This window comes from Sceloporus occidentalis, unplaced genomic scaffold (assembly GCF_023333645.1).
Source record: "Sceloporus occidentalis isolate IW3139 unplaced genomic scaffold, rSceOcc1.0.p SCAF_1, whole genome shotgun sequence".
In the NCBI taxonomy this organism is placed as follows: Eukaryota; Metazoa; Chordata; class Lepidosauria; order Squamata; family Phrynosomatidae; genus Sceloporus; species Sceloporus occidentalis.
Window position 1 is genome coordinate 301,201,008 of NW_028316981.1, and position 13,029 is coordinate 301,214,036.

At 38.5% G+C, this 13,029-nt stretch overlaps 1 protein-coding gene across 3 annotated transcripts in view; it reads right to left on the reverse strand.

Annotated features, from left to right (window-relative positions):
- The window catches only part of WDR7 (WD repeat domain 7), a 333,095-nt gene that overhangs the window by 106,589 nt on the left and 213,477 nt on the right, over positions 1–13,029 (reverse strand). For all 3 annotated transcript variants that reach the window (XM_089497268.1, XM_089497272.1, XM_089497267.1), the window contains one exon: positions 6,972–7,158. In XM_089497268.1, the coding sequence (XP_089353394.1) occupies positions 6,972–7,158 (187 nt within the window). The remainder of the gene's footprint in view (positions 1–6,971; positions 7,159–13,029) is intronic.

Genomic DNA, 13,029 nt, shown 5'->3' on the forward strand with positions numbered 1-13,029 from the left:
CATCCAACCTCTGTTAAAGGAGAGTACACCCACTGAGGCAATCTATTACACTGTTGTACAGCTCATACACCTCAAGAAGTTCTTTTTTTCTTGTAATTTGAATCTACTGGTTTGTGTCAAACTCTGTGGAGCATCAGAAAATAAGTCTGTTCCATCTTCTACATGACATCCTTTGAAATACCTAAAGATGGCTATGTTATCCCCTCTGCCTTCTTTTTTAATGCCAGATGACTTGACTATAGATGTTTCTGTTAATCATGAGGAAGCCATGGCCTAGTTCCATGTACACTACATAGACTGAATCAGTGGGATTTGTGTAAGTGATAATTTACCATTCAGCAACTGATCCAGTGTGCCTACTCTAGCTGCAACAAACAGCTGGATTTAGACTATAATCTCCACCCCCTCTTAATGCCCCATGGGGTAGTAGGGCAGTTCACTTAGCTCAACAGGGGCCGTTCCTCTCCATGGTAAGGAAATATCTCAGCTCTCATATCCTAGGCCCATGTCTGACAATGGCTTCCAAATTCTGACACTGATATATTTTCTTTAATTTTTTTTTAATTCAGAATTTTGTATATTCCTTGCCAACACCAGTAACTGCACTCTGAAGACAGAAAAGGTCCTTGTTCCCATCAAGCTGTTTTGGTGCAATCTCTGCTGAAACGGATGAGCGCTACATAGAAATGGTATTGATGAATTCCTCTCAAACAGCTTTAAATTAAAAAAAAACCCCACAAGCTGCTGCTTAATTACATCAAAGCATGCAAGACAAACTGTACAGAGTAATCTGAATCAAACTACAGCTTATAATTCAAAGGAGGAAAATTATGGGCAACAAAGATCCCTACAGCTGTCCAAGCCTAGAAATCAAAGCCTAATTAATGCTAGAAAAATACTCTTAATCCTCCTGTGCAGTTCACTCCATGCATCTTCTACAGTCTGATCTCTTTTTGCGAGGGGGCACAAGATAGCAGGGGGAGAGAGCTGAGTTAGACCTCTAAAGGAGAAATTCAAAGCTCCCCAGCACACTGCAGATTGGAAGTGTATTTCATGCAACACGTGCATTCACTCTCGCGTCTGTGTGCACATACACACACAAGCAGACAGAGAACACACAAAAAGATAAACACTGCATGTGTTTTCCTTTGTCAATAAATGTGGAGTGATTTTTTCCCTCCCCCCTTGGAACCACACGCCCAACATAAAAGCCCCTTTATAAACCATGCTTAACATCACAGACAGAAGCGAGGCAGCTGTGCGCTGTTATTGTGTGCACGGTAAATCAGGCACAAAAAAGGGGCAGCTCAGCAGGGCACCAGGAGGGTAAGATGCACACTTAACCCCCTGTACACTTTGTTGCTCCATTTCTTTCCATCTTAAGTCCCTCTTTGCAGTCAGTACTGTACCTGTCACGGATGTAACAGGCCGTTTTCAATCTAAATCTTGTTATGGATTAATAAGCAAACACTTTCTCGCTTATTATGCAATTTATCATGATGAAAATTGCATTGGTCTCCTCAAGGCTACATGCTGATACATTCATTTATTCAGCAGCTCTGTATACAGAAAGCAATACTAATCTTTATGACAGCTAGAGGTGTACTAGGAAGCCTAAAATAGAATCGTGAAAAACCATACTTTATGAAAACTGTGTTTAAAAACACACATACTCACTGACACAGTCATGTTCCCTGAGGAGACAAGAAGAATCTACTTAAAATATTTCAAGCTGATACTAAACACCAAATGCATATTTTTTGTTTCACTGAAATCAGAAAATACACTGTAAAGCTAGATATCAATACTTATCTGTGCATAATGTAGAGAAAAAGTCAATCATTTGATGACTCGGAATCATGACTATGTGCATCTATATAAGGAAAGCTATTGTGTATGTTGATTTTGATAAAAACACATTAACTGTACAGTATTGAATGCATGTGTTTACATAAAGATGCTGCAATGAAAAAATAGCACTACCCTTATATACTTGCAGATATGATGAAAATGTAGTTTTCTTGATTGTGGCAGAGAAGTATAATCTATATAAAGGTAACAGTTTAATAAAACATAGTACCAAATATGTAGCATATATGAAGAGGAATATTAAAACTCATACTTTCATTCATAGCCACATAAATTGATCTCTCACATTTTCTTCTATTTAAGTTTATTCATCTCAAGAGAAAAATATAGGATTCTTTGCACACTGAAAATCTAGACGGAAAATGTGTATTTAAGAAAAGATAAATGATTTTTTAAAAAAATACTGCATCCTCATATAATTGACTGGAAACACTGTCTTGATTATTTTTACACATCTGCTGTACAAAGAATGAGTCTAAGGGAAAATGTGATGTATGACACACAAAGAAATACTTATTTTCTGTCAGGATGCATGTAAATTTGTTTATATGATGCATGGCAAACGGCAAGTCCAAGGCTGCAAACAGAAATGCAGGTCTCTCTCCTCCCTTACACTTGCTATCATTTCCATAAATAATTAAAATGAATGCATGGAAACAATTGCAAAATTTATCAAAAGCAGGAAGGAGAGATATTTTGAGCTTCAGAGAAGACCATGAAGCTATCCATCTGAAATGCATGAGAAATCTGTTTCTTCATCCATGATATTTATACTGAACATGCTTTGGAAAATAATTTTTGAGATAGGACCACACAGATCAAAACACATTCTTGGCATAGAGGTGACTTCATTGGCTCTTTTTGTCTAGGCAAGACAAATAAAATATTAACACTTCCAGGGAACGTTTGCTTGTTCTCCCACACAAAATATAGCTTACTTAGAATAATTTAAGAATGATTTTAGCGACTATATTCTCTGTACTGGAGTGAAGTGTATTTTTAATGTAAATCTGTAGTTATCTGTTATTATAGTTATCTGTTTTAAGCCTTTGGCTAGTAGAAGTTTTACTCATAATTTTATCTTTTGTTAGGAATTCAATAAACTGCCAAAATGTGTTAATTCATTTAGTTATTGTAAAATATGATTTTTAATCCCCCTCCCCTGGCCACTAGAGAAAGGAGGTTGTGAGCAGATGGCAATGATCAATTTCCCTCTACTGCCAAAACAGAAATTTATCTATGTAAAAGAATATAAGAGTGCAATTGTACATGAAAATTTCCCTGTGAACTGTATGGACAAGCTGCAAGCAGCTATAAATTTAAGCAATTTTCCACTGTAATTGTTACATTTTTAAAAATATATATTTTTATCTGCAAGAAAAAGATCTGTTTACCAGGAAAACAAAAAAAGCCTCATTCCTTTGCCCTTTATACTATATATGATATGCTATATTAATTTCTTACCCACTCACTCCAACAATATATGACCTATACCACCTAGTTATCTGAAAACACCCATGATCAAATATTTCCATAAAACAAATAGGGGTAGATAGTAAAAGTTCAAAATCATTTTAACTGGGCGACTTTTATTTTAACCTAAGCTTCTGAAACAGAAGCATAATACACCACATTCAATATCAACTTCATCCCGTATTTACATATTAAATTTGTGTCAGGAAATTTTCAATTTAATAACAGGAAATTTTTGTTGGGTTTTTAACCTGGGTCAGGAACACCACCACCCCAAACAGAGTACTACAAGTATTTGTATGAAATTCAAACTGTATTTACATGATGGGGTTGGCAAAGTGTAGCCATCCATATATTGCTGGGTTACAACTCCCAGTTTTCCTCATCATTAGTTATGCTGGCTAGGGCTGATAGGAGTTGCTGTACAACAACACTGTAAGGGTCTCACTTTGCCCTACTTCAAAAATTACTGCAAGTGGATTCCCCTTCCCCCTTCTAAAAGTAACTTGTCTACTTTAAAAATACTGTTTTTATATTTTTTTTGTTTCATTTTATTTTGTTAATTAGGTGATATGCTTTTAAAAGTAATAAACAATGCTTTCTCCCCTTCGATAGCACAACAAGTCTTTTACAATGAGTTAGAAGTTTTGGAACCGGTTATATGAAGTTTGAATTATTAGTTTATAACAGATTCTGCAGCACTGGCACAGAAGTAGACTGGAAAGTATGAAGACTATGGCTATGCTCATGTGTCCATGTGTGAAGGCATGCATCAGGGCTAGTGGGATCATGCCCAGTAGCCACACACCGTACTGGCTTCATGCTTGTCACATTATAAGCAGAACCTAATATATAAAAATCAGGACAGGGGAAGTTTGGCATTGGGGCCATGCTTCTTTTTTTTAAGCTGTATTACTGTTTTGATCCATATTTTAATCGACCCAGGATTTTAGGGTCAATTTTTGGGCATACATTTCTCAATTTATAGTTAAATATTTACGGTACTAATGGGTGCTGGCTACAGGAAGCACACAAGTCTCGTGTTACAACAGTTCCACTGACTGCTGGTCCATTTCCAGGCATAATTCAAAGAATCGTTTATGATCCTTAAATCCCTACATGGTGCAGGTGAAAGATTGTATTCTCTCTTATGAACCAGACTGGGCTCTAAAATCCGCTGGGGAGGCCCTTCTCTCTGTCTCACCAGCCTCACAGGTCCATTTGGTGGGAACACAGGAGAGGACCTTCTCAGTCGCTTTCCCCAAGCTCAGCAACTCCCTTCCCAGAGAAGTTAGACTGACATCCTCCAAAGACACCCAAAGACTTTTCTATTTTGACAGGCATTTGATGAGTGATTATATAATGCCAATTTTACACAATGCACTAGATAATCTTAATTATGATGGGGTGTGTGTGTGTGTGTGTGTGTAAATGATATATATTTTAACCCGGTTTTAATTTTTTCCTGATTGTTTACTAGTGTTTTAACTTTTGGATTCTTAACATTTTTTAAAAAATTATTCTTAAATCCCAGTCTATTGAGTCCTAACAACAACAACGACATATGTATACAAAGTTAAATGTAACCAAAAGACATTTTGTCAGCAAGCACATTTTTCCTTCTGAATGCCTACTACTAGTTCAAAACATTTGATCTGTCATTTTTGCCCTGTTCACTCCCTCATAATCTGCTACTGAAGTTGTTTGAAGCAGATTAAGGACCTCTGGCATTTTTTTTTACTTTCTGAAAACTAAAATAACTGGATGTTTTTAAAAACATAATAATTAAATCAGTTTTTAAAGGTTACTTTTTAAGTGCAGATCTTTCCTAGAACAATTTTCTGGCTTAAATAGCAACTTCTAAAAAATACAAGTGCATGTTAAAATATCTAGCGTTTTGATTAGGACAACATGCTGGTTTTAGTTCACTATCAATGAAGTCCTTAATTCACTACTCCATGTGAATTAGCTGACTTTTTTTAAAAAATGAATTAATAGTCTCTTTTTAAAATAGCAGGTTCCAGTTTGAAAGCATGGTAATTTTCCTTTTGCTTTCACAATCAAGTCAGTTCATTTTTAAAGAAACTAATGACAAGTTAATTTTATGAACAAATGACTAAAAAGCAGGCTACATATATAAGATTTCCTCTTGCTCTAACACTCCCTAAAACCTTTTAATGATTGAATGATGGTATCCAATCAAAACTAGATAGGGAGAACGTACTGTATATACTCAACTATAAGTTAACCTCATGTATAAATCGAGGTCACGTTTTGGGGCCAAAATTATGAATTTTTCCATGACCCATGGATAGGTCCAGGGTAAAACTTGGAGGATTCTTCAGTGTGTATTTTATATTTTATCAGTAGTAGCATTTGGCTGCAAGAGAGACTCTCACTGCAGCTTTTTGCTTCATCGTTTCAGCCAGATGTGCAGGCAGGAGATGGACTCTTAAACAAACAGCAATATCAATTAATCAACCAGGAATCTTTCTGCTTGTCTCCAGAGAGAAATAAACAGAGAGAAATAAACTCCTCTCTGCATGGTATGGGAAAATCTGAAAGATATTCTGTCACATTACCATAGTTACCTGTAAATAAGTTGACCTGGGATTTTGGGGTCAATTTTTGGGCATACATTTTTAGACTTATAGACGAGTATATAGGGCAAACATATTTGGGGCAAGAAAGAAAAGCTAGTGACCAAGACCTGAAACAGATGGGCCAAATGACATGGTTTCTGGTTGGATTTGGGGCATAGCATTCAGATGATGCACACCCTGAACGCAAGTGGAAACTGCACCGACACTGTCTTCCTAAAAAAACTGGGCCAAAAAGGAGCATAAAAACCCAGTCTAGGACTGTGGCGGTGGATTGGAGCCAGGCATGTGTTGTCGTTGTGGCCCCGGCACGAACGGTGCCACAGCAGTCCTGCCATGGTCCTTTTGGGCCATCTGTTCCGGGCCCGTTGCCAAGGAATATACTGCATATTATTAAATCATAGGACAGGAAATATCTGGAAAATGTCACCCACAATTTGGTCTGATTCAGATTAAGTGATCTCTGTCCAACAAAAATTGCTTATTGCCTGAGAATGACCGGTGTGCCTTTACCCAGCAACTTGATTTTTGCCCTGCTTTTTGCTTCTTCATGTGTCTAGTTTTGGTGATGGTATCAGTTTCTCATACCATAATTTTAAGAGACATTTGAATCAAATTGTGGTTAAAGTGTTCCTCAAAGCCAGGATATCATTGCTGAATTTGGATGTACAAGATGAATGAAAGGGTGCTAAAATGAGGATGGAAAACAGAGTGAGCTGGCCAATAAAACATGAATGCTACATTTGAACCCGATCAGTTTTAGCGTAGAATACAACATCCACTTCAACATATCGACCTTCCTACAACAGATTAACTCATTTTAAACAGATGCAGAATGTGACAACCTTAATATGATAACAGATAAGAAACTGCCATTTGTTTTCTTAGAAACATCCTCAATCTGATATGTACAATAGAAATCATCTATAAAAAAGATATGGACATTCTTTAATCTCTCAATAAAAAACTATATTGAAACCCAGTATATAAAAAACCTTCCTGCCTCAAATTATTAGATGAAGTACATACTTTGCCAGTTGCTTCTCAGCATCAGCACAGAGCTCCAAGAGACCCATCAGTACAGCAGATACGTCCATATACGGCTCCCATACAGTAAACCCCCGTCCGATGAGATCAATGGCAGTTCTTCTGATGGTGCTATGAGGAGGAAGCTTTGGGCTTGGAGGCTGCAGCAGAAGATATGTCAAGGCCTTGCCTACCACATAAAAAAAGTCAGAAAGGCAGAGTCAGCAAAATGAGATTGTGCATGGGTTACTATGACACAAAGTGGAGGTGCACAGATTACAGGGTTATGGAATTAAAAAAATAAAAATAAAACTGAGATGTTTACCATCTGATGCCAGGAATAAAATAGTGGCTCAAGGAAGGTTGGAGCGAGATGCAAAATAGTGAATGAAGTAATGGATTCAGTCAATTACCCACTTTACCCTGTGAATAAACAATTGGAATAGTCTACAGCAGGGGTAGGCAACCTATGGCCCGCGGGCCGAATGCGGCCCGGCAAGGCCTTGGGACCGGCCCCAGCCCGGTCCTGCCACCGATTGCTGCCGGAGCCTTTGGCCTCTCGTGTGAGGGCATGGGGCCTTTGGCCTATAGGAGGAGGCGGGCAAGGGGGGGCAAGCGGCGGGCAAGGGGGGCAATTGTCTATAGAAGCCTCCGAAACATGCATTTATATTAACATTTTTTAAAAAAATCAGCAATTTTTTTCGCGTGTCCTCCATTTGAAAATTTTGTCCTACATTTGTCCCGGTTTATTTATTTATTTAAAAAAATTTATTTAATTATTTATTTATTGGCTTTGGTCCCCCAGTTGTCTGAGGGACAGCAACCTGGCTCCCGGCTCAAAAAGGTTGCCTACCCCTGGTCTACAGGTACAAGTTTTGAGTTGCTACTGCTGATGTATTCAAACACAGAATCCTTTGGCCATCAGAGCTACTCAAAGAAAACATTAAAAGCAAGTAGTACTTATTTATTACAAGTGAGGAATTCAAAAGCTGAAACATAAGTACCTGTTTAACACATCTGATGGACAGGTGTAACAATGTGAACTTTTACTTGCTATCCTTCAGATTCCATAAGACTTTAGGGGTGGACCATCTTAGTAGGCCTCCACCTTTGCAGGGAGGATCTGCTACCTCCAAACCAAATTTAACAAGGAAATGATCTGACCATAACAGCAGGGTTGCTGAAACAGGGTTGATGCTAAACCACCCTCCCCCAGTGAAAAAGGGATCCAGGGTATGTCCTGCCTCATGTGTTTGATCAAACATGTGCTGAGACAGCCCCATTGTTGTCTTAGTAGCCATGAAGTCCTGAGCTAGCCCTTGAAGTCCCCTTCAACCACACCCTGGCATTTTCCTATAGAGACCAGTTCAGGGAAGGAGACTGCTGGTCCAGTACAGGCCTACTTCGAAAGAGTCGTTTCTCATGAAGGAGAAGGAATTCTTATGGATGATGGCAACTCTTCTCCCCGTCCTCCGCTCCCGGGCCTAAGTTGGTACTGCCCTAAGTATCTAGGTGGACAAAGCTGGAAGAAATCCACTCCTCTAAGATAATCCACTCCAGTGTCTGTCAAACACACTAGGTTGACCTTCTTCATTTTCAACTAGATCATGCATAGCAGTTGCTTTATTACAGACTGATCTGTCATTCAGAAGCAGCACCAACAGAGAAGAGGGTGAGTTGATTCTTGAGTTATGGAGAAGGGCCAAAACATGGGATACATCTCAAGTATCTATTCTACCTTTCCAATAAGTGGAAGGTCCAATCCCCAGTGCCAGATGACCAAGAGATGAACAGCCTTATTTGTTTGCAATTTTAGAATACAGTAGAGTCTCGATTATCTGACATAAATGGACGGGCTGATAGTTGGATAGCCGAACATGTCGGATAATCCGGAAGGTCCAAGAAAAGCCTTGAAATCACTATGAATTGCAAATGTATTGAAGTAACATTGCAGTAACAACACTGTAATGTATAAACAGTCCTCTGAAAATGTAAAGAAATCACTGAGCAGCGACGTTGGAAAATCCAGAATGTCGGATTATCGAAGGTCGGATTATCGAGACTCTACTGTAGTGTATTCTTACATTCCCTCAGCATGCGCGCACAAAGACCACAGGAAAAACAGGGGGAAAAAACCCAATTATCTTTGATGGTGGAGTACTGAACATGGACAGGTTAAGATATGGAAACTTGGTTAAGAGATGGAAAGGGACTAAATACCCTACGTGTACCAGATCCCATCTGATCTTGGAAGCTAAGCAGGGTCAATCCTAGTTAGTACTTGGCTTGGAGTCCAGGGAGATCAGGGAGACCAATGGATATCAGGTATTGTAGTAGGCTATATTTCAGAGGAAAGAACTGGCAAAACCACCTCTGAGTATCCTTGCCTAAGAAAAACTATGAAATTAATGGTGTTTTTGTAACTCAACAGGTGGCATGGAGGCATGTGCACGCACACACAAACACACACAAGGGATAGAAGAATATACAAAAATTTCCCATATATTTTGTGAGGGAATTATGCTTCAGACTATGTTCAAGATGTCAAATCCTTAAGGATGGGGTCAATAATACCTCTCCTGTAAATAGCACACTCTCAATTATAGTTTCCATCCCTCTTGAGACGAGGGCCTTTGTGTGTGAGAGAATTATAGGACAAAGGAAAATAGCTGAGAAGTCTTTGTAGGTTGGGAAAGTAAGTACCCAGGTTGTTGGGGGCAAATGGCAAGCACGTTGTCAACCAATTGTTGAGTGCTTAGTAGTATAAAGTAGTATAGAAAAGTAAGTGCTATTACTATTGTTATTGCTATTACTATCTTTTTCAAGCTCTCTCTGAACAGCATGCTGTAAAATCTGGAATTTTGAAACAAACCAAGATGGTGATGGTCCTCAGCAGCTATGTTAACCTTCCCCAACCCATCAAAACAACAACACATCAATTCTTGTATATACTCATGTACAACCTCATGTATAAATCAAGTTTTGGGAGATTGGGGGCCAAAATTATGAATTTTGATATAATCCATGGATAAGTTGGGAGTAAAACACAGGGATATGTAATTAAGGATGTAAAGGATGAGCAAAGGAACTATGCCAAAGAACTTACAAAATTCTGCCAGGCATAACTGTTTATGCTCTCCCTTAAGGCTGCATGATGATGACAATAAACAGTGCCTGTAAGATGTGTGGGGGAGGCGAACAGGTACAGTCAGGATTATGAAAATGTGAGGCATGGGACTCCTTATATGCATTCCATGGAGGGGCAAAAGCACTAGCACTGCCTCAAGGAACTAGCCACCCCTGGCTGCCACTGCAGCCATTTTTCCAATCAGTCATTCAAAAAGGCCTTTCACCACTACACGCAGCCGCCTCGATTGCATTTTGTAGAGAGGCGAGATATAAATAAATTTTATTATTATTATTATTATTATTATTAAGTGGATATTTTCTTTTTTGATAAAAGTTAAGGTACAGTATTAACTTATTGTAAAAGGAATCATCCTTTTGCCGAGCAGAGTAGCAAAAGGCAAGAGCTTAATCGATCCTGGGAGAACCTAAACGAAGCACTGACCCCCTTTATTATCTTTGCACTCCTTTGTGAGCAAGTGCCCAAGAGATGCTGTCACTACTGCCATTTTCCTGCCCAGGCATTCAAAAAGGTCAAAAGTGGTGCAGTGGTGGACAGAGTAGAGGAGACTGGTTCTTCTTTCAGGCTCTCCCAGAACTAAGGTCCCAACTTTTGCTATTCTACTCAAGAATTGTGCATGGTTCCTTTTTTCTGATAAAGAGTGAAAGTACAGTACTTGAGCTATGGAAAAATCAATCCAGATTTTTTTGGATCAAGTTTCTGAGTAAAATTTCTCGACACGCACAAGTATATACGGTAAACTGACAGAACAGCTTTTGCAATAATGACTCTTTTCCAATCAACTTTAATTGCTGTGGTGGAGGAAGGGAGACATAGCAACTGCAGGAATCTAATGAAAATATATGTACAATCTTTAATCATTCCTCAATATGCTGAAGATATCATTTGCAAAACCACTAGAAGTGGCACTCGGTCAGTATGAATGCTGCTGGCTGAGATTTAATTGTAGGGAGGAATATTGCAAGAGTGGACTGAAATCCTTTAAAACATAACTTGAATCTGACTCATGAATATGCTGTACAGTAAAACTTTGTGTATTTTTGGTTAGCCTGAATAGAAGCTATTGCTTCCACCTTTTCTTCTGGGAGAGCATACAGCCACAGAGGCAGTTCCTTCTTTCAACAAATGAAAATTCAGAAGCCAAACATATGTGATAGTCTAAAACGCTTGCTGATAAGCTGAGAGACAGAATTTATTTATGCTTTGCATTTCACAGTACTACTTTCAAAAAGCAAAAGGCACAGGAGATGGGGGAAAAAATAAGAGAGGAAAGAGAAGATTGTTGCTGCTTGCCCCCTCATGCAATAAAAGGCATTTTTCTATCTGTGGAAAGGACCATTTGTGTAAAAGAGACAAGAACTGACCTCTCTGTTCTATCCATATAATATCAGCACAGATAGGTCTGTCTCCTTCCCTGTTATCTAATGTTCTCAATTATCATCAATAAACTGCCTAGTATTTAACTGTTTTGTTCTTAGTCCATTAGAACAGGGTTGTATAGAAGGATAAATTTGTCATTCACCAATGGATTAATACAGAGCTTCTAATGGATTATCTAGTACTTGTTGGTTTCTGGGGTTCTTTTGACAAAATGATGGATTTGCAAGGTTATTTCTTATGTTCTTAAGCCAGAATGCACAACCAGGAGTACTTGACATGGATTAATTATGATTTAACTGTTAGTAATTACAAAATATGCACTACCACTTACTTTATGCACCTGCGGACCAGTAAGGATTTCAGTGAAAAAATGAGATGACCATTTAAGATGAATATCACTCTAGCCCAGGGTGATCAGATGTCATAACCATAAAGGAGGACAAAGCACCACAAAATGTGGGACATTCAGGAAAAATGTAGGACATTACAAAATAAAAGCTAAAAACAGTAATAAATTTTTAATTCATGCTTCTTAGATATGCTGAAAATAGAGGACATTTTGAAATTCCTCCTTGACTGAAGGGCGAAATGTAGGACATGTCCTGGAAGAGGAGGATGTGTGGTCACTCTGCTCCAACCCTAAGAGCCCCAGGACTAAACTACACATGAAAAGACCTAAACTAAAGAAGAAAGGGAGAACCTCAGTAAGCTTATTATGAAATTTGAAACTTAAATGCAAAACTCATTTTTAAGTGATCCTGGAATTTTTCTGACAAAGTGCTTTATTTATATAGCTTCAAAGTTGGAAACTGCCAAAGCCACTGAGTGCAACACCTTGACTTGCAAGAATAAACAATGCAAGCAGTCCTAAAAGATGGTCATCTTCTGTTTAAAGACCTCCAAAGAACCCTCAGTGGCAGTCTCTTCCAGAATTAAACAACATTCACTATCAATAAGTTCTTCCTTATGTTGAGGTGAGATTGCTTGTAATATGAATCCACTGGTTAGCAAATTAATACTGAAGAATACTGAGCTAGATAAGTTCCTGTTATCATCGTATTTGCCTCACCTGTCATCCAAATACTGAGCTTCAAAATATCTATGACACTGTGGCCATCTCAATATGGCTCTCATAAAAAATGGTGGTGGAGAAATGGCACAGAAAGTTTACTGACAAACATGGATCTCAACTTTTTAACGAACAAGCCTGGTGACTAACATACAGGGCCATGAGGAGTACAATATCAACAAAATTAAACAATGCATAGTCCAAGTGTTGGAAAGGATTCTATGGAAAATCCTGACATCAGGCAGAGGCCACCACAAATCGGCCATTGTGTTTTTATGCTGGGGGGAGGGTTGGGGATTTTTGGATTTTTAATGCATTTCTCTTTTAATTGTATGTTATTTTACTGCTGTAATCTGCTTGGATTCCCTGAGATTAAGCAGAATATAAATTGTTGTTGTTGTTGTTGTTGTTGTTGCCATTAACCACTGCCTATGTGTGTCCCTCTCAGATTTCCCCGTGTGTGC